Source organism: Vigna unguiculata, chromosome 1, assembly GCF_004118075.2.
Source record: "Vigna unguiculata cultivar IT97K-499-35 chromosome 1, ASM411807v1, whole genome shotgun sequence".
NCBI classification, from domain to species: domain Eukaryota; kingdom Viridiplantae; phylum Streptophyta; class Magnoliopsida; order Fabales; family Fabaceae; genus Vigna; species Vigna unguiculata.
Window position 1 is genome coordinate 18,711,664 of NC_040279.1, and position 24,795 is coordinate 18,736,458.

General features: G+C 36.4%; 4 protein-coding genes and 1 non-coding gene across 5 annotated transcripts; 3 read left to right on the forward strand and 2 right to left on the reverse strand.

Moving 5' to 3' along the window:
* The first annotated feature begins 6,704 nt into the window (after nucleotides 1-6,704).
* LOC114178635 (ribonucleoside-diphosphate reductase small chain) lies at nucleotides 6,705-8,229 on the forward strand. Its single transcript, XM_028064654.1, has one exon. It carries the CDS (start codon nucleotides 7,010-7,012, stop codon nucleotides 7,997-7,999), a length of 990 nt encoding a protein of 329 aa, XP_027920455.1. The 5' UTR covers nucleotides 6,705-7,009; the 3' UTR covers nucleotides 8,000-8,229.
* Nucleotides 8,230-8,246: 17 nt separating this feature from the next.
* On the forward strand, nucleotides 8,247-14,851 carry LOC114178644. The gene is made up of 7 exons (XM_028064666.1): nucleotides 8,247-8,505; nucleotides 8,597-8,637; nucleotides 9,489-9,546; nucleotides 10,455-10,548; nucleotides 13,014-13,098; nucleotides 13,174-13,239; nucleotides 14,487-14,851. The coding sequence occupies exons 1-7, from the start codon at nucleotides 8,415-8,417 to the stop codon at nucleotides 14,598-14,600; spliced, it is 549 nt and encodes a 182-aa protein (XP_027920467.1). The 5' UTR covers nucleotides 8,247-8,414; the 3' UTR covers nucleotides 14,601-14,851.
* Nucleotides 14,852-15,569: 718 nt separating this feature from the next.
* TRNAL-AAG lies at nucleotides 15,570-15,650 on the forward strand. Its single transcript has one exon. It is a non-coding gene; the product is annotated as a tRNA-Leu (tRNA).
* Nucleotides 15,651-17,109: 1,459 nt separating this feature from the next.
* LOC114189148 (probable methyltransferase At1g27930) lies at nucleotides 17,110-18,417 on the reverse strand. Its single transcript, XM_028077855.1, has one exon. It carries the CDS (start codon nucleotides 18,019-18,021, stop codon nucleotides 17,110-17,112), a length of 912 nt encoding a protein of 303 aa, XP_027933656.1. The 5' UTR covers nucleotides 18,022-18,417.
* Nucleotides 18,418-18,993: 576 nt separating this feature from the next.
* On the reverse strand, nucleotides 18,994-21,368 carry LOC114174496 (zinc finger protein 511). Its single transcript, XM_028059338.1, has 4 exons — nucleotides 21,165-21,368; nucleotides 20,995-21,059; nucleotides 20,227-20,425; nucleotides 18,994-19,846 (listed from the first exon to the last, which is right to left on the reverse strand). The coding sequence occupies exons 1-4, from the start codon at nucleotides 21,297-21,299 to the stop codon at nucleotides 19,481-19,483; spliced, it is 765 nt and encodes a 254-aa protein (XP_027915139.1). The 5' UTR covers nucleotides 21,300-21,368; the 3' UTR covers nucleotides 18,994-19,480.
* Between the last annotated feature and the right edge of the window lie 3,427 nt (nucleotides 21,369-24,795).

A 24,795-nucleotide genomic window follows, 5' to 3' on the forward strand; every position in this document is an offset into this window, starting at 1 on the left:
TTCAAAATTATTGTTTTTGATCCTTATTTATAGATGATGTTAAAAATAATTTTTTGTGACAAACGGTGTGTCCCATTTTATTTAATTTTTTTATAAAATAAAATACAGGGTCGGCTTAACCCACACTTTTGACAAATTATTAAAAAAATTAAAAATAATAGTGTAGGCCTATCCCACGCTTTCTTTTAATTTAATTTATAATATATTATTAATATATAGTCATAATAATATTAATAATAATAATAATTGTATAATTATAATAATAATAATAATTTTATATAATTATTAATAGTATTATTATTATATATTAATATTAATAATTAATAATATTATAAAATAATAATATTAATATTAATATATAATTATTATTAATATTATTAATAATAATTATTATTATATATCAATAATAATATTAATAATAATTGTAACGTCCCATTTAATAAAAAAATACTATTAAATAAAACATCACATAATATAATAAAATAGAGCACAAATGAAAAAGTATACTAGAATAGCTATTACAGTCATTCAAAAGTATAAATGGTAAATATGATATCCAAGGGCACAAAACAACCCAAGAAAAAGACAAGGTACATAAAAGGTTTTTGTTTTTTTTTTTCTTTTTCAAAAGGTTACTCATGCATAACTTCATACTTCAAACTTTTACAATTAACTTAGCCAATCACAGATTAACAATAAGAATATAAGAATTCTGCAGCATTCTCGTTTGAGCTAGAAATTCTCACTCCACTAGTGTAGACAAGTGTTTCTGCCGCGATTATTTTGGTCATTTGTGTAACGTCCCATTTAAATAATAACATAATTAAATGAAAAATCACACATAATAATAAAATTGCATTGTCATGGAGTGGAAATGTCACTCCTTTCAGTTATCCAAAACACTTGGAATAGAAAACTAAGGCATACCACGATGCCATTAACGAAACAGAATAAGAGTTCAACAATATTCAAAATAAATGCTCAAAGAGCAAGGTAATGCATGGGTCACAACCCTAAAAGAGAACTTGGAAATAATAGGATCCGACCCAAGACGAGCTAAGCAGCGGAATCTCCATCACCCTGATGACCACAAGAGTTCTCGCATCTGCTCACATCAATAAATTGATGATCATCGCAAAAGTAGAAAAACCACACACAAACATACAAGCAAACAAAAAAGGGTAAGTTAAAGTAAAAAGGTTTTTATCATGCAATTGAGCATACAATTTAAAATTCAAAGATACATAAATCCACCAAGCATATAATGATTGACAAGTAAGACACTAAGACTCAAAGACACGATTATCCGGATACATATAATTAGTCGAATTCGCTAGATGCTTGAACTTGTGGTGGCCTACTGCTCTGCAAAGCCAATTGCCAATGGGTTTCACCCTACCACGCACAAGGTTAGCCTTCAAACATCTAAGGTCATTATCCTTCCAAAGATTAGGGCCTTTTGCTACTCTCACCACTTGAGTTAGTACGCTCTGCGTGAGACTAACTGACTCTTTAGAGTGTCAGGATCTAATCCTTACTTGAATCCTTACTAAATTATATAATGAGGCACCACCACGAAACCTTCGTGAAATTACGTCCTAACCATGAGGCACCACCATGAGTTCCCACTAACAAGGGTCATGGAATTACGTCCTGACCATGAGGCACCACCACGAAACCATCGTGGAATTATGTCCAAACCAATGAGGCACCACCATGAGATCTCACCTAGAGATTCATGGAATTACGTCCTAAACCACACCAACCAAGTATAAAGTTCTCACGCATACAAATTCCATGCCAACATTTATAACCAACCATTCCAACAAATTCATACTTTCCATTTCATGTTTAACATAACAACATCTCATCCCCATTTAATCTCATACCATATACATGACACCACAAATCAGATATTACATAGGTATCCACATACTTCATGCTTTAAATAGGCCAAGTCAAACAAATCATGCAATCAATGACTGCAAACATGGAAACATATGATCCTCTAATCACACTATTGTCAACCTCACTCTAATCACACTACTGTCAACCTCGCTCAAGCTAGCAACTCTCGCTTAGGCGAGAGGGATCCCTCGCTCAAGCTAACAGCTCTCGCTTGGGCGAGATTTCGAGCAGGGGGCAGTTCGAGTTCTCGCTCAAGCTAGCCTATCTCGCTCAGGCGAGAGGCCTTTACTCAGGCGACAACTCGAAATAGAGGAGGGGTCGAGCCACTGTTATTCTCGCTTAGCAGGTCTCTCCTATTCTCACACGAGCCACATTCAAAAACACAGTTCAAGGCATGTAAGACCCACAAAATTTAAATAATTAAATAAATAATTATTAATAAATGCGGGTAGTAGAAGCCTTTATGGCATTAAGTTCTGATTGGTATGACGTGGAAAAGTACTAGCTCAAATGGTTGAGAGTACTTAAATGTGTGAGAGTACTTGGGTTTAAGTCCTAAGTATGCCATTTGTGTGTTATTTAATTATTATTGTGTTAATAATACGAATGTGCGTGTTAACTAAGAATATAATATTTGAATTATATTTGTTGGCAAGAAACATGAATTGGCATGATGGTTTGGTATTGACTTGACAATTGCATGGTTGTGGGTTCAAGCCTTGGGAAAACCTAACTTAAACTTTATTTTTGCTAATGTTATATTTGGATGGAATGGGAAGGGTTAAAGGAAACCCTAACTGATCTAGCAACCAAGGGTGGTTGTAAAAGAGCCCATAAAGGGACAATGAATGGCAATTAACCACCAATTAAGTTGCATTTTCGTTTTGCATTATTGACCTAATTTTAAAGCACCATTTAAAAGGCAAAATTAGAGTATTAGGAAAGGTTTTGGCAAGACTGAAATTATACCAGAAATAGAGCACGAAAGTGAGAGTTTTGGTGAGTGTTGGGTGAGGTTTTGGGTCTGAGTTGGTAGAAGAGCAAGAAGGATATTGGCGAACAAGGAGGAAATAACAAATTTATCAAATTAAGCAAGGAATCCAAGTTAGGGGAGTTCCTATTGGTTGTTTTATTTTTTTTTTGCATGAATCGTGATGTATCAGGGGTTGGGACTGTATTTTATGTTGTAAATCAGAGTTGAAATTGGGTTTCTGGAACTTTTCCAGAAACTGCCTGGTGGTCGCACGTGACCCGCCAGGCGACACAAGATACATACCCAATTTCTGGGTTTCCTCCATGAACCGCCTGGCGGCAGAGGATGAACCGCCAGGCGGCACGAACACAGTTACTCTGTCTTTGGCTGTTTTGAAAAATTTTGGGGTACCTGTGATATGGCCGTGAATTTTTTATGCATGAATGTGAATTTTGATGTCTATGATCGATTGTGCATATTATGGTTATGTTGGAAGGCATGACTTTTGATCTGAAATTGGGGGTTAGGGTTTATATTGGGGGTTGGAAACAATTATGCATGTTAGAAATTCGTGGGTTGTCCACTGTTTGATGGAGTGGGATCAATATATGACTTATACGTATATGTTGCCATGTACGAGCATGTGAAATTGTATATCATGGGCTTGGTTGATGATCCTTTTGAGTTTTTGCTATGATTGTATGAAAAGGGGAATTATGCAGGATAAATTGTATGTATGATAGGGATTAGTAGGGCAGTGGGGTGTAAGGAACTATAACCATGGAATACATAAATGAGAATACCTAAGAAGGTATGGATGGTGATCAATGTGTTAAGTTAAACAAAGATTTGCATGCTGATATAGATTGAGATTATTATAAGGCTGAAATCATGTGCACTGTGTGGGGTTGGGTTAAATTATTGAGGAATGGTAATGGGTAATATGATGATCGAGTAAGTGGAACATGTCATAATTGTGAAAAGGTGAATTTGGAATGGTGAAACTGGAAATAATTGGGAGTGTAATTCCGATTGAATCGTGATTTTATAAGGACCATTTGCCATATTGTTCAAACTGCAGTGGCATGAGCTACCTAAATTTTAGATTGCATGATCAAAAGAATGAGAGTATGTTTGCATGATGATGATTAAATTGATAGTATGTGTAAATGTATGTGATGTAATCTAATTATAGATTATGACTAAGAAACCATTATGTGCTATAATTTCATGTGTTTGGGGTTCATTTGGGGTCTGTTTTGGGAGCCATAAACCAGTAGCATTGCACTACTGGTATGGCGCCTGGCAGCGTGAGCGAGTCGCTAGGCGGTAGAGTCAAAAACCAGTGACAGTAATCACTCTGCGCGTAGTGTGCCTGGCGGCAGGGATGGTTTCGCCAGGCGGAAAGGTAAAATAGAAGGCCTAGGAGGAGGCTAGCGCCTGACGACACGAGATGAGTGCGCCAGGCGGTGATGGTCAGTGAGGCGCCTGGCGGTAGGGTGGAGTCCGCCAGGCGGTGACGGTGCAGTGATGATTCACGTGACCACTCTAGGTTGTAGCCTGGTGGTTTAGGAAGTCCAGTGGAGTGTGCGAGTTGTGGCTCATACGACAAGGTTCGGGTGATTGCCCTCTTCAGTGCATTCTGATAGAGTTTTGGTAGTCTGGAACAACTACAAACTTATGTTTGTTTTGGGGAGCTCCACTTGGTGTCATGGTGAGATGCTGTGGCAAAGTTATTCCCACGTGTGGACTATCAGGTGGTGGCCTGTAGTCGGAGGGGCAAGTTGACACTCGTGCAGCGAAGATCGATCATTGATCTCACCTAAAGGGTATATAAATGATAGACGCCTAATGAAATTGCTGGAAATGGAGAAGTAAGGAAAAGGGAGAAGAATACTAACCCGGGTTTTAAATGTTGAGATGTTGTATTTAATATTATTATGCTTGGTTTTATTTAAATGAGCTCACCCTATTTGTGTGTGTGTGGCGATGATCATGTAACTTGTTACATGGGAACAAATGTTAATGCAGGTGAGCAGACAGATGCATAGAGACGGAGTGGGGAACTCTTGGGGATTTTTCTCACTGGTTTATTTTATCGGACTATGGTTTTATTGTAATAATTTTATAAACCATTTTATTTGTAATACGGTATTAATGCGAATTATTTTATCTGTTTTGGCACGTTGAACTTAAGGTTTTAATTTTTCCCGCGATTTTGGGAAATTGATGAATAATAAATGAGGTTGTTTATCATTATTTAATTTTTTGTGTATTTTAATAAGTAATTTCCGGCTAGGACGTTACAAGGCACACCCAACTCTGTATGTTCACTTATCTCATGAGCCTTTGTATGTTCACTTTTTTATTAAGATAGAAGAAAAATTAATGTACTATGTGTTTTTTCATAACAAGTTTTCAATTATTAGAGTTTTCTTTTATTAGTTATATCTTTGAATTTTTCATTAGATTATGATAAACTATTTTTGAATTTCAAACTTAAAAATAATAGGTCAATTGATGAAGAGTAAAAGAATTTATATTTATTTTTCAAAAATAATAAAAGGAAAACTACCCACAAAGATGAAAATGAAAACAAATTCAAATTCTTTACACAAACCAGAATATCGTACTTATAATCTAATTGTTCAATTCGAGGAGTCATTTCTTAAGGTTACAAAAATTATAGGTGATGATGAATTTGATATTAATTCTTTGAAACAATATTATACAGGAAAACATATTCAAATTTGAGAATATCCAATTAGTAAAAAAGATGAAATTATGAGAGTGTATCTAAAATAGTGTTCATATCAAATACAAGTTCAAAATTTTGAATATATTAATTTGGCTCCCCCATAATTATTGGTCAAGATCCGCCACTGATTATAGTATTCTCGCTAAAGTTATAAATTATCGCTTAAGCTAGAATAGTAGATTTTCACTACTCTTAACATGCAAATCCAAACTCAAAAAGAACACAAACCACTCTAATTCAGTACACTCGTCAATCCAACAGATCAAGATGCAATCAAATACCAGGATAAAAAATTTATTTGGAAATCTAGAAGAATGTATATGGAATATTATAAACAACTTAAATGCTATTATTAAATGCATTTGAAATATTAAATAAACTTAAAAATTTTGTTAAAAGAACCAAATTCATACAATTATAAAGTTGAGAGAATAAATTGAGCTAAAATTGCGAGAAGAAACTAATTTAAATTTTTACTAAAATAATATATAATAATAATAATAATTTTAATAATTATATAATAATATTATTATATATTATAAATTAAATTAAAAGAAAACATTAGGCCCTCACTAATATTTTAACTTTTTTATTCTTTTAAATTAATTGTGAAGCTGACACTAATATTTTATTTATAAAAAAAATTAAATAACACATTACATGTTGTTTGTCTCATGATTAGTTTTAACTGTAAAAAAAAAAGAAATTTAAAAATACAGAAACCAAATAATAATCAAGATTTAACCAAAGATATATTTAAATTACATTTCAAACTTCCTAATAAAAAAATATTTTTCCTTAGATAAGTAAATGATGAACAGAAATATCTAAGATTTTTATAACTTGTACACCCTCTACCGTCTACCGCAGAGCGTGTAGACACGTGTATTATCTCCCCCAAATACGGACAGCACGGACAGCGTTAAAATCGTGGACACTGTTGAATTTTAACGGATAAGAACGATAAGAAAACAAACAGCGAAAGCACGTGGTTTTCAAATTTCACCCCTCCTCCTACCTCACCAAAACGGCTTCCCATTAGTGTACTCCACACTCTCCTTTTCAATTTCAAACCTTCCAAATATCCCGCGAACCCAAAATTCCCACCAAAACAATAATCCCTCCCTCCCGCCGCAACACTCTCCTTCAAAACCAAAAAGCTTCTCCAACACGCCCTGCAAAATCCCCAAACTACCCTCTCCACCTTCAATCTTCTCCCGCAAGCTTTACCTCAAAAATTTCAAATTCCCCGCTCCAATTTTCACGCACCTCCTTATATAAACCCTTCACTCCCCTCTGCCAAACTCAAACCCTAACCCCCAATCCTCAAAGAATAAACCCCTTTCTTTTTCCCTGTTCCCAATCCCAAAATGCCTTCAATTCCCGAAGAGCCTCTCTTGGCCCCTAACCCTGATCGTTTCTGCATGTTCCCTATCCAATACCCCCAAATCTGGGAAATGTACAAGAAAGCAGAAGCCTCGTTCTGGACGGCGGAGGAGGTCGATCTCTCTCAGGACATCAGCCATTGGAACACTCTCACCGACGGCGAGCGCCATTTCATCACCCACGTCCTTGCCTTCTTCGCCGCCTCCGACGGCATCGTACTCGAAAACCTCGCCGGCCGTTTTATGAAGGAGGTCCAGGTCTCCGAGGCCCGCGCCTTTTACGGCTTCCAGATCGCCATCGAGAACATTCACTCCGAGATGTACAGCCTCCTCCTCGAAACCTACATAAAAGACTCCGTAGAGAAAAGCCGTCTCTTTCACGCCATTGACACCATTCCCTGTGTCACCAAGAAGGCCAACTGGGCCCTCCGCTGGATCGACTCTTCCGACTCCTTCGCCGAGCGCATCGTCGCATTTGCCTGCGTTGAGGGAATCTTCTTCTCCGGAAGCTTTTGCTCCATCTTCTGGCTCAAGAAACGGGGCCTCATGCCAGGACTCACCTTCTCCAACGAACTCATCTCCCGCGACGAGGGTCTCCACTGCGACTTTGCGTGTCTGCTCTACTCTATTCTGCGGACCAAGCTCCCCGAGGAGCGCGTGAAGGAGATCGTGCGTGATGCTGTGGACATTGAGAGGGAGTTTGTCTGCGACGCGCTTCCTTGCGCGTTGGTGGGGATGAACGGGGCCTTGATGAGTCAGTACATTGAGTTTGTTGCTGATAGGTTACTCGGTGCGCTTGGGTGCGGGAAGGTGTACAATGTGCAGAACCCGTTCGATTGGATGGAGCTGATTTCCCTGCAGGGGAAGACCAACTTTTTCGAGAAGCGCGTGGGGGAGTACCAGAAGGCTTCCGTTATGTCCAGCTTGAACGGTAACGGTGATGCCCACGTCTTCAAGATGGATGAAGATTTTTAGTTTATTGGAATTAGCTTTCGTGTTTAACGATAGTAGTATTTCACTGTATTTTTACCGTTGTCAAATAGGATTGTGGGCTTATTCTGTTTTTAGTCGTAGTATTTAGAATTTTTTTATTGTTTTTGATTTTTCTTGAGGAATGGTAAAGTATACTTTCAGTTTCCCTGTACTTTGACTTTTTATTGATTTAATGATAAATTAGCCGAGGTTAATGAAAAATGTTGTATTTACTTTTAATGGTAAAATATAGTATTCGGGGGACCATGCTTAACTAAAGTGACAGTATAAATGTGTGGAAAGGTTCGAACCTAAGCTTATTCCCTCCCTGATTCGCCATTAATCGTATCGGTTTAGTTGCACAGTGACTCGCCCGGCTGGTTTATCTAGGTTGTGCTCTGGTTTATGAGCGTTACGAATGGCATCTGGGGCGCAGAATACTGGAATGTTATCAAGGGAGCAACTTTTCCATCTTTTCGATCGTTTCAGTTTCCTTACTTCTCAACCTGGTACTTTGTTTTCGTAACCCTATTTTGTTCTGCTTATTGAATGATTGATTGGCTGTTCGCGTTTGATTTTCGCAATCTATGGTATATGCAGATGTGAAGAAAAGGATTGCTGGGGCTGTACAGGATAAGCAGGTGAATTTCTTTAGTCGTTTTTCCCTTTTCATCTTTACATGTCTTACAAGTCTGGTTAAATGGACTACTTATCTTCGATATAAGGCGACTTTGCTTCTCTCATCGTATCACATATCTAGTTCCCTGAGCCATCCTTGATTTAAGAAATAGTAGACGGATTTGTGAGGGAAATTAATTGCGTAGTTTGTTGAGTTTTTTGTATTTCTTTTTAATTAAGATTAAAGTAATTTAAATAAATCGTGTAATAGGATATTCGTGCTGGATATCGAGGTTATGTTCTAATTTTTGATGAAAAATGCTAAAATCATAATGTTCAAACCTAGTTTTGGTCTTCAAGTGATTATGTAGGAACCTTGACAGAATTTGACATCATTTCCTTGTTAGTCTCTTCCTCCGATTTGAATTAATTGACGTGTGACAGCTCAGCTGAATAACTATAACCTTTGTCTGTGCTTTCTGATTTATTGTTTGATTAGTCAGTAGAGGAGGGCAAATCTTGGTGCAACAATAAGGTTTAAATTCTGGAAACGGCCCTTCTGCTTGCAGGGATAAGGCTACACATATCTACCCTTCTCAGACTTCACTAGTTGGGGGATCTGGTGCTTTGGATTGCCCTTTTTTATTAGCCATCACAAACCACATGGGGCATTGTTGTGCACTTTTTATCCCTTTATATTAGCATCTATGTGTATGCTGGGTAAGTTTTATGGAAAGACGTCTAAAGGCTGGATATATAGAGTTAAATAGCAAGTCCATGTAAAATGAAGCTTTTGCCCTTCGAATTTATGTGATAAAAGTTAGTATATAATGAATTTCACTGTCATTTCCTGGATATCATAACTAATGAGCAGGAGGCTGTTGCTGTGACGACTGCAATACAAGAAGAGATATTTTTGGAGATGGGTGTTGGTATGTCTGTTTTATTGTGATATGTTAATTGTCTGTACTTTGTAGCACTGGAGCCTTACTTTTCATATCCTTATTTGTGCCATCTTGACACTTTTTGTGCAAACTCAATTCTTCGATCGGCTACAGTGACACAATGCATGCCATTATTGGATAGTGACAACACATCCTTGATTCTGGTTTATTTTTCCCTGTATGCAAAAACCATCTGGAGCTTTATTGGTTATTCACTGTTTCATCCATAAAGGGAATCAAACGCATAATGGATCAAATCATCTTGAACTTTTCATGGTCAATTGTGTTGTGCTTCAAGTTCTTGGTCTCTGTCCTTGGGAAAGAAAAATGAGTTGACACTGGATACATGATTGGCGATACTTTTATATCAACCTGCTAAACATGCCAATGCAGATTAGTTTATAAATTTTCATGGTCAATTGTGTTGTGCTTCAAGTTCTTGGTCTCTGTCCTTGGGAAAGACAAATGAGTTGACACTGGATACATGATTGGCGATACTTTTATATCAACCTGCTAAACATGCCAATGCAGATTAGTTTATAAATTTTCTTTTGCCGGAAGTAGTATTGGGAGTATAGCTTGGTTGGAATTTATGGTTGAATGTTGTGTTCAGACCTATGGTTCCTTTCTTTCTGGAAAATCCGTAGGTTTTCTTCCCTAAAATAAAGTCTTAAAATACTGTAGTTTTCACTTTTTATGGGAATGGCCTTTTCTTAAAAAGCTTTTAATGCACACATGACTGTTCGTTTCCAACTATTTTAGTTTAGGAAAGCTGTGGGGTGAGCTTGTGCATTGTGATACCTGAAGTGATTGTATGCATAATCTGTTTTATTGTATAACCAAACTCGATGGTAATTAATTCTGAAACGTTGTTATTTGCATAATTTACACAACAGATCCAAGATTTGGTATCTCGTGCCTGGGAAAAGTCAGTACTGTATATGAGAATGACATGGATTTGGTGATTCAGTTTTATAAATTCCTTTCTAAGTAAGTTCTCTCTCTCTCTCTTATGTAGCTTTCATCCACTTCTTAACCTGTTAACGTTTTCTCTTCCGTTGTTTGAACATACATTTATAAAAATGGCCATTTCCTGCGTGTCTTTCCTAGCTTTGAGTTGTCTTGACCTTTCACGAATAGAATTTGAAGGACTACTATATTAAAGAGGAGCAGTGAATCAGTGCTCCAAGTTAGCATTGGCAAGGGAGTAATTACTAGGAGACAGATCACGCACGATTGAGATATATAGGGATGCAAGGAAAGAGAGTAGGTGTGAAATTTGTTAGCGTAGGATTTGTACAGGATAGTCTAGTCCTCCAAAAGGGACCGGGATATCTGATTTTCTTTTTCCTGTTAGGGGGAGTGTTAAAATAGTTAATGTGGATTAGTAACAATCTATAATTATAATATCAGTGTGATTCCCTAGAAAGTGGGTAAAAAACAACCAATCAACTTTATGAAACATAATTCAATGAAGCAAAATCACAACATGCAAATCTTCGCAAAATGAAAATGTTTTGGCGTTTCTTATAAATTCTTTCTTTTTTACCCAACGAAAATCAATGTTATTCATTGCATTTTGATCATTAAGTCGTAATGCATAAAAACTCTCAATCAATTTTAAATTTCATACATATAATATAAATGTTGTATGCAATGAAAAAGTGAAAATACAATTTAAGGTGTATTTAAGGTGTCTCTGATGTCAATTAATGAATTTAATCATATTAAATATAAAGACAGAATTGGAACATGTATAATAATAATAATTAAAAAGATTTTACCACTAACATGAATTCGTGTTTTCCATCATCTAACAAATTTATGATTACATCTGTCTAAGGCATGGATAAAAATTAAATCCCTTTTCATGGAAGGTACATAAATATCTTTTATTAACAAAAAAGTGTGCCCGAAAGGTAAACAAAAGAAACAATTCTTGTGTCATTACACAGGTACTTCAGCTCCATCCTTAACAATCTCACTTAGTTTCCTTAGACACGAGATCCCCCCCGTAAAAAATTCACAACATGAATAGTAAAGGTAGAACTGAGGAATGACCTTGCTTTTCTTGTCCCTTTTTAAGAATATAGCAATCTTCGACCTTGTAACCATACTTGCAATTACCCTTAAAGTATTTTTTATTGTGGTTCTGAATGTTGTGACCATTTCTACATTCTTCTTTCCTTTGAAATTAAATGTCCTAGCAGCACCTTTAGTAGTACCTGAATTATAGAAGTGGCAAATTGGATGCCGAGTCTTGGATTTCTGTAATTGGATTTGTTCATTGATTCCTCCACCTGAGTGACTGTAGCAGTTTGTCCATCCCCTTGCCACTCATGTTTTTTAATATTGTATGAAGTCTTCTTGATGTCAAGCTTAGTAAGAAATTTGATTTCGAAGGGAAGAAGAATGTAAAAAAGATGGCACAACATGTGGGAAGCCCACTAAGAAATACATCAAGGGTAATTGCAATAATTAAGGTCACAAGGTAAAAGTTTCTTACATTCTTAAAAAGAAACAAGGAAAGCAAGGTAGTTTCTTTAGTTCTAACTTGTCTTGAACCTAATGTGGTTGATGTTCTTTCAAAGACTGGTGGTTGAACTTAGGTGCCACCATCATGCTGTGAATTCTTTGTGGGGATCTACAAGTTTGGGGAAACCATATGCTGCTCATGTTCCTTTCATGAGAAGGAATTTAGTTTCTATCTCTGCTTTGAAAAGACAGGGTTACAGTTTTATCTTTGGTAATAGAAAATGGGAATTTAGGTTAGTGTTTAAATACATAAATGAATCTACGTGCACGTATTCAATATGATTAAATTCACCAGTGAGTTCTGTGTTTTTTCTGTAGTAAATTACCTTTGCTACTAATATCGTGCTTAATATCAGAATTTCAGTTTAATCAGTACAATGCATCTATTTCTGGTCCAATATTTAAAGTAAAATGGATTCGCTTGACGGTTCCACCATATTTAAAGCATAACACTTGCGTCCTTCGGAGCCATAAACTTTACAGTCTAGCGTGGAATTAATGTTAAATATTTTTACGTGCTTTGGATTTTCATCGAGAATTAGCTTCATTTGGAAAAATAATTGTTATCATTTCTTTTTGGTTGCCTTTTATGCGGGCTTTTGAAATAAAAAAACCATTTATTTCTCAAAACATAAACAGGAACAAACATGCAGTCTATGGTAGCATTTATTGGTGTACTTAGCTTTGGTTGTTTTTTATGCATTAGCATACGTGTTTTAATTAATTTACAATATGTTGGAAGCAACTTGGTAAAATATTATCTAACCCAAAAATTTACTTCGTTGTTTCAAAGCTACTAAACCCTATTTTCTTAATTTAATGCTTGCCTTTTTTTTCCTGTCCCTACACAATATAACCTACACGACTTTATTTGAAAGAAGGATCAATACAGTTATGTAATGGCAAATGACTTTTGGCAGAGAAGAGGTTGCCTGCGATGAAGCAGAGCTTGGAGAAGAAGAATTTGCAGAAAAATTGCTCAACCAGAAGATGTTACAGGAACAGGTAAAATTTATTTGACTTCTGATGAATTCTCTGGTACTTGCTACACTACTATTACAGAAAGCGTGAAATTTACAGCAACTAGAGATGCTGAAGTACATGCGCAAGTTTAACTTGGACGATCAATCTGCAATCCTTGAGAAGGTAAATACTGGTTTCAAAGCATAGGGACATTCATTTTAAATATTGCTTCCAATAAGAAAAATAAAAAGTGGTGGTAATCAATTGTGTCCCACCAACGCTGAAATCACATTTTGCAACATTTTATCGGCATTATCAACACCTAACATACTGATTTTAGTATATGGTATTGGTGCACCTAACCTCATTTTTAGAAGCAATGCTGCTAATTGGTCTCAATATTTTTGGGTGTAAGCTTTGAGAGATCGTAGGACTAGGACCAGGACTAGGGGTTCCTTTATAAATTTGTCATAAAGTTTGCATATCGTATTTTCTTATAAAAATGAGGTCTTCTCGTCAGTCTATGTTGTTACCAGACACTCTCAAAGTTTACATATCTTATTTTCTTACATATTATTTGTCCCCGTAATTGAGTGCCAAATCACACCCCTCTCAACTCATGAACAAAAAACCCTTCATCGTTGTCTTCATGTTTAGTTCACTCTATTCGCGTCGCAAGACCCCAAAATGGCGGTCTCTGAGGAGCTAATATTCTAGAGAGGTTCAATCATCAAAGCAGGGGACCTTCAACTTATTTTTGGTTTCGTAATATGTTCGTTGTCAATGTTATTTGAATCGTTATTGCACCTGTGGGATACGATATTTCCTTGGATTGTCCCAGTCCCATGGTGCTCATCAATGATAGGTCAAGAATCCTGCTTTCATTAGGGAAAAGTGAGAATGTTGAAATTGGATCATACACCTCTATGATTTTCAATTGCTATTTTCGATGATAATCTGTTTGAAGTGCCATTAGAAAAGAAATGGAACCATGTGGAGGTTTATGAAGGTGTGTTACAGACCTCATTGGTAATCGAGCATGCGAGGTCCAGTTTGAGACCTTTCAGTCACCATGTGGAGGCCAAAGCTTATGCTTGGTCGTCATCGTCCTCACATCACAAGGTGAGGTGGTTTTTATCCATGGTAGGGCTGGGGGAGGGGTGATTTGGTACACGTGAGGAAATTAAGGGGACAAATAATATGGATGTAGATTTGAATATTTATTATTAAACTCTCATTTCTCAATAACTCGTTTTCTCACATTATACGAATCGTGTATGTATGTAAATATGTATTTAAACTTTGTTGGGGTTGCATAGCGCATGGCTTTGGAGCTTCACAATCCTATTGAGGAGTATTTGAAAATTACTTATTTGAAGTAGTAGAAAATGATTTATTTGATGATGGTTTTGAGCTTTTTCTTGTGGCAGTTACACCAGCAGATGGAAAACGGCAATTATGAAAGCGAGACATCCCTTTTGTCAGCTGAGCAGATCGAAGAGATTGTTCCAAGAAAGGTGTCCCCCCTGTATACGCCAAGGTAGACCTAGAAGGGTAGCTTGCGTCACATTTTGCTTGGGAGTTGGTCAATTCACAGTTCTTGACAAATTATTTACTTTATTTACCTTTTTCACGTTTTATTACGTTACTGGATTTTATGTTCATTTTATTTCTATATTTGGACTGCTGTAAGGTGATCATTTTTATGATGTGGGAGGTGTTTGCAGCCTTTTCATGGCTAGTTTTTCTGCCTCAGCAGTGAGAACATAATGACCATGGTCCAATTATGCTTCCATTTTTTTTTTATTATAGGATCGAATTTTTTATTTTTTAAAACGCAATTGAACATGCAGTAATACCATAATGCGATACGAAGTTTTAAAGTAGCTTTTATGAAAATGGAAATAAATAAAAATATCCAGTCAAATATCCTAAAGATATGCACTGTTGCAAACTTTTTTTTTTCTTTTCCAAATAAATTGAAGAAATAAATAATTTTATCTTTTTGGTTGGTTTCAAGTTTCATCCGTAGTCAGTAAACGGCTTAAGGAGTAGCTATTATCATGTAAATATGTGTGTCAATGGCACGAGTTGTGATGTTATGTCCACATTTGCATACTGCATATTTGATAAATTCAGCAGAATTGGCATAAAGTTTTGCGCGGACTGGGAATGGTTGTTGAAGCCGATTATCACACTATATTAAATTTGGTGCACTCACTCACTTGTTTTGTCGTTGTGATAAGCAGCGGAAAATAAAAAAATTGGGGATCTAAGCATCTTTTGTATGAGCAGTTTGTTGAAGAAGCTTTAACGACACAGGAGTTATAGAAAAGCTGGTAGGTTCTATGTAAGGAAGTTTTCATTTTGTTGGCAGGAGAATGATTTTTGGTTAGAGACAATGTACGTTTAGAAGGAAGATATATTTCCAATACAACACGCTTAGCAATTTTGTAGTAGTGAAAATCTATGACCATAAGCTATATAATAATGTATAATGTGTAACATCAATTGTTGAGATGGCCGAGTTGGTCTAAGGCGCCAGATTAAGGTTCTGGTCCGAAAGGGCGTGGGTTCAAATCCCACTCTCAACATTCTTTAATTTTTGATTTATTTTTTATTATTTTTTTTTACTTTCCTCCCTCCATCGACGTTACTTAGCTTTTTAGCCAATACTAGCTCAACTTTTTTCCTTTTTTTATTTTTATTTTTATCGATGTTGAAGCTGGTAAATGTTATAACATTTTAGTATACATGATCTTAACTATATTTTCATGATGTATACCTAGGTTATTGATCGGCTAAAATTAGTTAGTTTTTGCCTTTTTTTTTTACTAATGTTGATGAGACCATTTTTAGATGGATGCCAAACATATGTTTGTGCTTGTGTATTTCTTTTTGGTTCATACATGTAGGGATTGTTTTCAAATTGAGCTCACTAGCGTTACTTGTGTCCAAAGTTGCTCACAGTTTTAATTCTAGTATGAATTGGGGAAACACTTGCCTAACATTGAATATCAACAAAATTTCTTCTCACCTGCTACTATGAACAGTCTCTTGACGCGTTACTCTGATTATTTTTTCCCCAAATGGAACACAAACACCAAAAACTACAAAAAGCTCCGGTGGGATTGGAAGAAGGAAAGCAATACCTAAGGAGGGAGCTTAGGGTAAAGAAGAGAAGGACAGAGTTTAAAAGTTTCCTTAGGGTGCCAACAGTAAAAAGTTTCCCTAATTCGTAAGCAGTGGAAAGGGATTGCAACAATACGACGAGAAGAGAGAAGGACTATGCAAATCAAACGTTGCGTAGTTTGGGTTCACAAACTCACAACGGTGACAACAATGGGAGAGGAAGCAGTGAGGGAGATGAAAGCGAAACCTAACCATCTCTGCATTTCAAATCAGGGGCGCTTTTCTCCTCCTTTCGTTAGTGTAGATTTAAAAAAAAAAAATCAAATTCAAATATCTGAATGGTATGCCACTATGCCACGTGAAATCGTTTTGGATTATCAATGTCTCATCTTCCAAAAGAAAATTGAAATCGTACTTTAATGCAAAACTTCTTCTCTAAATTTAAAATATTGTATATCGACGATAATGATTTGTGTTTAATCATGACTTCTTCATTTTAGTATTTTTTTAACTTACTCATTTTAATAAATTTAAAATAAATATGCATATTTTTATAAGAAAATCTCCATCTTTCTAGTTCTTTAAACAAAAATGTAAAAGTTCATAAATTCTCCACCCTCTCTTTCTCGATCTAGGATCTTGACCAACACCAAAAATGGTTTAGAGTAAAAGAGTTTTCGTGTATTGTTTGATATGCAATTTCGATTTTGTAATATTGTATAATACTTGAATAAAACAACGTAAACTTTGATATTGCATGAAGGGTAAAGAAACGTCTGAACATGTAAAAGAAAAGACGAATAAGATAGATGATAGAACATGTTTGAGTACTAGAAAACAGAAATTGTAATTAACATGGAAGAAATCGCAACAAGGGGTGTGCAATCATTGGACATAAAGGAAAAGAAATTAGCATAAAGTTCAGCAAAATCCATGACTAATATCAGTAGCATTAACAACGGGTGGAATAACAAAATGCCAAAGCTTCCTAATACCCCCAACCCTATATTTCATGCACAAAAATTCCCTAGCATAATGTTTCTCAATCTCCCTATCCACGTCATGAAGAAACACGTGCGTCACACCGGAATTTCTCCTCCCACGCGCCATCATGGCAGCTGAGTATATCACCGCCATCCTCCCCGGTGCGGCGGCAAAATACCCTCGCGGCCCGTCGATCATGATCACATCCCAATCACGATCGTACACGTCATTCGGCAGGTTGCTGAGTGCCAGCACGCACCGCCAGTCACCTTTTAAGGGATGACCGGTTGAGGTGGGGCCGCCACAATTCCTTTTGTAAGAGGTTATGAGGGTCTTGGCGTCGGAGAGGCGCGTCTGGTAACGCACTGTGTGGGCGCGTATGATGGGGAAGCGTTGGAGGGCGGCGAGGGTCCACTTGGGATCCTCCTCAAGGAACAAGGTGGTGCCACGTGGGTTGAAGGAGTCCCACATGAGGGAGTCGTGGCCGAGACCGAATACGAGGAAGTTGCATGGGGCGAGGGATTGGAGGACGTCGAAGGTGCGTCGGATCTCGCCCTTGGTCTGCTGCGGGAGCGCGAGCGCGGTGGCGTAGTGGAGGATGGTGACGAGCGTGAGGGGTGTGGCGTCGAACTCGGCGGCGATGGCGGACTCCGAGTTGGTGAGGCGGACGGGTTTGGCGGTGTAGATGCAGAGTTTGTTGGGGTCGATGAGGGTGTGGCGGAAAATGAAGAGGAGGAAGATAGTGGTGGCGAGTGTGGCAGCGAGGAGCGTGAGAAGGCGGGAGTTGGGGTTGGAAGGGTATTTCTTCTTGTGGGAAGGTTGGGAGGATCTGAATATCCACGCTTGCATGTTGCTACGTGTGTTTGATGTTGATATGTGAATCTACGTGACTCTGCGGAGGGTGTGAATGAAGGAGTGAATCTGATGGGGATGTTAGAGATGCATGGAGATGAAAAGTGAAGCGCGTTGTTGTAGCGGTGTTAGCCACAGTTGTGGTATACACTTCCTCCTTCATGCTCGTTTTTCTATATTTAGCTCGCATACACGTTGTCGCATCTTTTGTGGTGAATCAAGTTATTTTACCCTTTTTCATTTCAAACATGTTAGTTTTTTGAGGTAGTCAAACCATGTTTCTATCCACTTTGGAAAATCCAATGAGCAGTGTTAACTATCAATGCTTCGGGGAAAATTTTATCAGTTACAGAGGAAGAGAAAGTAAAACAAACCTCTTCTGATAGTTTTAGGTTGCTGCAATTAAGATATATATGAGAATTGTTTTAGGATGTGCCGTGGTTGTAATAAATGAGTCAATTGATTTGAGAAATTATCAGTCAGTCTTCAAGCATATATGCTGGCAGTGGTGATGCTGGTATGCTGCAAAGTGATATCAATTTCATTTTTTTCATTGTCTTCGAGAAAATAAAAATAGAAGGAATCAAAATAAGAAATAACCTGAGAAAAGAGAGATAGATGACATAGAGTGATTTGGATTTTTTTTTCTTTCTAATTTCTAATGAAAAATGCGAGAAAAAGTATAGTGACCCTAGAAATTATTTCTCTCCTCTCCCTATACCAAAGACAATCAGTTCTCTCCTTCGTACATTTACCTCCATTCTACCAACCTCACCTTTATTATCATGAATAGGGGATGTATTGTATTTTTATATTCAATTGCAAAGATAACCGCATTATTTCAATTGCAACGTCATTTTTAAATTTAATTTTATTCATTAGATTATGTATTCTGTCTCAAAGATATGTTCGATAACAACCGTACAAATTCTTAAGTGGTTTCAGTTACATGTAAAATGAAAGAAAAAATTAAGCAGAATAATTTCATGTTAACCAATTTACCAAATCAAATTTTACAGAAATAGAAATATCACATATCATGCTGACAGGAAGCCTGCACCATTTACTTACTAGCCGGATATCCCGTCACTGGGTTAAACATATGACAAGCTTCAAGAGTGTTTTCTTTAAACTAATCACAAAGTAGCTATTCAGTAAAGGCTTAAGACTAACAGAACAATATCTTACAAAATTAAGCTCAAAATCTCCACAGAAAGCCATGGGATATTCGAATGTCCACAATGCCCGTGTTAGGCACAGCCACAAGGGGGAGCATTGAAAAGATAAAACTGCCGCAAGCTGTTTATTACATCCTCCAGCATGATCTGCTTTTCCTATCTTCAACTTTATCAGCTTCTTCAAACTTTGAGCACAAGACACACATCTTATAATGGAGCAGTATCTGAATAATTGATCATTTTGCAATTAAGAATGCAGAGTGGTCTGAGTGCAAGCTTTATCTCTTTGTCCCAGATGCTGCTGAGTTTGATTGATCTCTGCGCTGAACAGTTCGAGGGACGAATGACAAGCCTTTGCTACGGCGACCAAAGCTGATATTTGAAGGGGTGGAGTCAGAAGTGCTCAGTTTAGAGACTGCTGAAACAAGGTCATCCATGGCTGCGTTTTCCACTTCCATCATTCCTGCATCCTTCTCCTTAGGAAGAGTTTTTTTTTGTTGGGACTTCAATCTCTGTTTCTTTGAAGGTTTAGCCTTCTTGAAAAACTCAAATGAGGTGGGAAATTTATGCTTGTCAACCAAATGCTGATGCCTACGATTGTAGCTTTTGAATTTCAAACCACACTTTTCCACCAAGCATTCATACTGTATAACAAAGACAAAAGAAACACATTAACAAGTTGGCATGAAGTGAATAATTAAATATGTGGATGCACAAAATGATAATAGGCTATACAGTTAGGTTTCAAAGAAATAACAGACAAAAAGCATGTAAGGAAGGCAAAAAAATGTTTTAAGCAGTATTTGAAATAACCAAACCGTGAATTAAGTTTTGCGGCCAATTTGTTAGATTAAAAAAATTAAAGAAAAAAAATATGGGGTATACTTTATTGGAGAAAATAGAAGAAATAGAAGTAATTTTGAGACCATTCTTCAACAAGATTTAAGACCAGGAATATCTCATAGATGCAATACAATAAGGAAATGTAACGTGATAGCACTGAATCATCTTTACACTTACACACCATATCGTAACCACGTGCAACTTTTGCCTGAAAGAAAGAATCATGCACTTCAGATACATGTATGCTGAGCAACCGAGACGTTGGGTAGACTCTAGAGCACACAGAACAGGATGCAGTATGCCTTGCATTATAGTGATTCTCGAAGTCATCCATTGAAGTCAAGCGTGCACCACAACCAACAATGGGACAAAAGATTTCCCTGCACAAAAAGATAGAGTTTGAGATGAGGCACATGGCCTGTCACTCGTCATAGTAAAATTCAAAGTTAAGGGTATGATGATCATTTGGTCCCTATAGGTAACAATCATTCAAAAAATCAGATTTTGTATCAAGCCCCTTCCCCCCAAAATCCGTATACACCCTTGTAGAGACTAAAACACCCACGTTTTATTCCCTATCCACTTATTAATACACACCATGTTCCAGAAGTTTTCTACCCGTTGCAACCTTGTAGAGACGAAAATTTTCATTTAAGAACTGATTTAACCTATGGGGATCAAATGATAACGATTTTCTTGAGCAACAGAGTATAATACCAACAAATTGTGTTTCTTCAACATGTACTCAGATAAATAAATTAAGCACAACAATTATATAAAAAAAAGCATCTTCATCAAGAACTAAGTAGAACAAAAGAAAACTATATTTAGAGAACTAGAAATAAATCCATAATGAAAACGAAGCCCAACATTCGAAAATCATCTGCCAGAAGTTATTTGGATCTCACATAATGCTAAGGATATGAGCCTGTCATATAAGGATCAGTACCTTCCTTCCTCCTCTTGCATCCATTTCTCAAGCTGTTCCTTCTCTTCTGTCAATTCCAAAGCAACCTTTGAAATACAAAGGGTAAGCAAAAGTCACATCTCAAAATTCAGTACTTACAACCATTTAATCATATACCAAAGTTGCAAAAAAAAAAAAGAAAAAAAGAAAACCTGTTTGGCAAGAAGTTCCCGTTCGAGGTTGCCAGGAGCGAAGAAAGGAGAGTCGGGTCCGAACTTGCGACGGAGCGGTTTCCAGAACGGAAACCCTAACTGCTGATTCTGATTGTGCTCCACTTCCATCGCCATCTTCACACTCTTCACTTCAATAACACAAGGTATTCTCTTTCCACTTTCAATTTTGAATTGAATAGAAACTTCATAGTTCAGACTAATTTTTTGAGTCATATGTTTCTGTTGGACTCTATAGCCTTGGGCTCAAAGCTTCTTTCAAATTCAGCAAAGCCCATTTAGCAATTTCATTGCTACTTGTCCCCTTCTTTTCTATTCGCACCTCCTTTTATTTTTTTTCTCCGTGTATTATTTATCTTTTATTAAATAATTTAACATTGGTTTATGATTTGAATAACTATTTATTATACCTATACGTATAAAATATTTTGACTTATTTTCAACTCATCGTTTTAATCACTTTTTAATTATTTTTTTTTGATGTGATATAATAATTAAAGAATAATTAAAATAATGAATTAAAAGTTAATAAAAATTGAATCAAAATATTATTATCCTATGTTAAATCATACCATAATTATTGATTGTTGTGATGTAACAATATCAAATTCAAACCGTGTTTCATTAACAATATCCAATTCTATGTTTTTATTATTTATCTTTCATTAAATAATTTAATATTGATTTATTATTTCAATAACATGTGTGGTTACATGAAAATCATTATAGGGGTTGTTTTCATGTAACACTATCGAATTAAAAAAAATCCCATGTTTCATTTTTAATTATTACAATTTAATATAAAATAAGAAAATTAAATGGATCAAAATTGAGAACTATTTCTGAAATAAGAATTTAAGGAGAGGATAAAAAATTAAAACAAAAATGTAATATAATCCAGATAAATTTTATGGAAAAAAACTTAGAGGATTATATTGCAACCGAATAATTTTTATTGGTTTGATTTTATTGTCTAAATATCTCTTAGTAGTTCTCTTTGGAGGTAAATTAACATAAGGTAACTTATGTTTTCTCTTCTAGTTCATAAAGAGATGTATCTAATTGAAATGACTTTTACTATCTTGATAGTCATGTTCAATTAATGTCATTAATTGTTTTTATAATTTGATTCAAGGTGATATTTATCATTCTCTATTGCAAAGAATATAAATAATATGTGACTTAACTTTTTAAGGTGATTTACAAAAGGTGATTTACAAAGTTTGGAATTATATTTTCATCTTGAGCAATCCTTTTTGTGTACTTGGTTTTTATACATTTTTTAAACTTCCTAGTAGTTAGTCCTTTTAGAGATATCATATGTTAAATGAATAAATTGACATAGTGCATTAGGCGGAAATAAACACACAAATTAATTGTTTTACCCACAGTTAGTATCTACTCTGTGTAGTTACATATCGCATTTTTTTCTATGTAATTACACACTTTCACGCTCATCCATACTTAGCATCTTTCAAGGTCCATACACACTTTGTCTAACCATAACATGTGCACCTTTCATGTATTCTTATACTTAGCATTTCCAAGTCCTTATAGGAAGGCCAAAGCTACTCATGGTTTTGAGTTATTCTAATTGATTAAAACAGTTTTCTATCTGATTAAAATGCTTAAAGTTGTCATTTCAAACCAACCAAGAACATTTTAACATATTAAAAACATCTTTTAATCAAGAAAAAAATTTCTCATTACCAATAAAAAATGTAATGCATTTAATTTTAGTGTAGGATCAAATCATGAAATAAAAACTTATCGTTGGAAAGTTTGGGGTGGGGAAATGTCGTTAAGGGATAGGTATCCGAGACTATATTCAAACGCAACAATAAAGGAAGACATTCTAGATGATTTTTATTTTTGGATTAAGGACCAATGGCAGTGGTCTATACCTTGGAGAAGAGATTGGTTTAAGTGAGAGAGATCTATGGTGGCTGGTTGTCTAAACAATTAAAAAGAATAAAGTTACATAGAACAAGAGACGATGAATGATATTGGAGGGATGATGAAACTCAAGAATTTAAACAGTTTGAATTACTCGGGGTATAGTAGCAAGTGTAATAAAGCATGGTGATGTGTGTGGGTGACTATAGTATGGTGTAACATCCCATTTAAAATATAACATAATTAAATGAAACATTACACAAAATAGTAATATAAGCAAGGTCTTGGAGTATAACCACTACTCCTTATAGTTGTCCAAAGGAAAACAAGAAATGACCTAAGGCACACCACGATGCCATTAACCAAGCATAATAATAGATCAACAATATTCAAAATAAAACCCAAAGACAGAAATACATGGGCTATAGCCCTGAAAGAGACTTAGATGAACAAAATCCAACCCAGATGGCTATGCAGCGGAACCTCCATCACCCTGATGACCACGGGGAGTTCTCGCATTTGCTCACATCAATAAATTGATGATCATCGCAAAAAGGAGAAAACCACACACAGGAACACAAACAAACAGAAGGGTAAGCTAGAGCAGAAAACAGTTTTTCATACAATTATATATGTGAGATCCAGGAAATTCATAAAAATTAATAATTAAAAGAATATAAGAGATGAAGGGTTGAGACTACCTTAGGAGAGTTCTTTGATAAATCCTAAACAAGAAACAATGTGAACCTAAGTGGTTTAGAGCACTTAATTATGTTGAAGGGACTTGGGTTCAAGTCCCGAGCATGTCATTAGTAGATTTATTTAATTTTGTTTTATTTTGCTACTATGTTGTGAATGTGAAAGCACGATTTAAGTTCATACGAATGGGTAAATTGATAAGAAACATGAATTAGTTTGATGGTTGTGCATGAACTTGGTAATTGGGAGGTCAGGGGTTCGAACAAATAGTCAAAGAGGGTGATAGCCAAGAGAAACAGAGAGGGGACTGGAAATTTCGTGGGTCAGAGAGAAAGAGTGAGGGTTGAAGGGGGTGGTGTGATATTATTGTTGGGATAATGGTTGCTGTGACATATGCATCAGAAGGACACTGCCAGGTGGTCTGGAGCTTGTTCGCCTAGCTGTTCTTGGAGAGGCGCCAGGCGGAAGTGCAGTGACAGGGGTCCTTTGCAGATGGATTTGCATGGACGTTTTCTTTCCTTTTCTTGATAGCTTGGTCAGGGATATGCTGGATTGGTTACGAGTGGGGAGGTTCGTAACGGATTTGTGAGATGCGTGATTGATGCGGGCGGGGAGGTCCGTATCGATTGTACTCTTGTGTGGGGATACGAGTGAGTAGGTTCGTATGTTCCGAGCTCACACCTGAGGCTACTATGGGCGGGGAGGTCCGTAGAGTTGGACCACGAGCGGGTAGGTTCGTGGGAGCATGATAATCCCTAAGGACCAAGGTTGAGGTTGGATCTTTCTCACATAGGTTATGAGATTGGAAGTATATTGTGATAACAAGTGTACCAAACTAAAAATTAATTAAGTTAGGTTGGGGAAGGGACAATTTAATTTATCTTATGATTATATTGTGTTTTTTTAGCTCACCCTTTCTTGTTTGTGTGTTTGTGTTTGGCGATGATCACGTGACTTTTACGTAGCAGACGTGAATTCAGGTGATCATGCTGATGCGTAGTGACAGAGCGGGGCTACC

What these genes read in the sequence shown, in the direction of transcription:
- LOC114178644 (XM_028064666.1), top strand. Translation starts at nt 8,415, where the DNA reads ATGGCATCTGGGGCGCAGAATACTGGAATGTTATCAAGGGAGCAACTT. An exon ending in GGGCTGTACAGGATAAGCAG is followed by an intron (nt 8,638 to 9,488) that starts GTGAATTTCTTT and finishes ACTAATGAGCAG; the next exon opens with GAGGCTGTTGCTGTGACGAC. An exon ending in ATTTTTGGAGATGGGTGTTG is followed by an intron (nt 9,547 to 10,454) that starts GTATGTCTGTTT and finishes TTTACACAACAG; the next exon opens with ATCCAAGATTTGGTATCTCG.
- LOC114189148 (XM_028077855.1), bottom strand. Translation starts at nt 18,021, where the DNA reads ATGCAAGCGTGGATATTCAGATCCTCCCAACCTTCCCACAAGAAGAAA.
- LOC114174496 (XM_028059338.1), bottom strand. Translation starts at nt 21,299, where the DNA reads ATGGCGATGGAAGTGGAGCACAATCAGAATCAGCAGTTAGGGTTTCCG. An exon ending in GGGAACTTCTTGCCAAACAG is followed by an intron (nt 21,060 to 21,164) that starts GTTTTCTTTTTT and finishes TGTATTTCAAAG; the next exon opens with GTTGCTTTGGAATTGACAGA. An exon ending in TTGCACGTGGTTACGATATG is followed by an intron (nt 19,847 to 20,226) that starts GTGTGTAAGTGT and finishes TTTGTTATACAG; the next exon opens with TATGAATGCTTGGTGGAAAA.
- LOC114178635 (XM_028064654.1), top strand. Translation starts at nt 7,010, where the DNA reads ATGCCTTCAATTCCCGAAGAGCCTCTCTTGGCCCCTAACCCTGATCGT.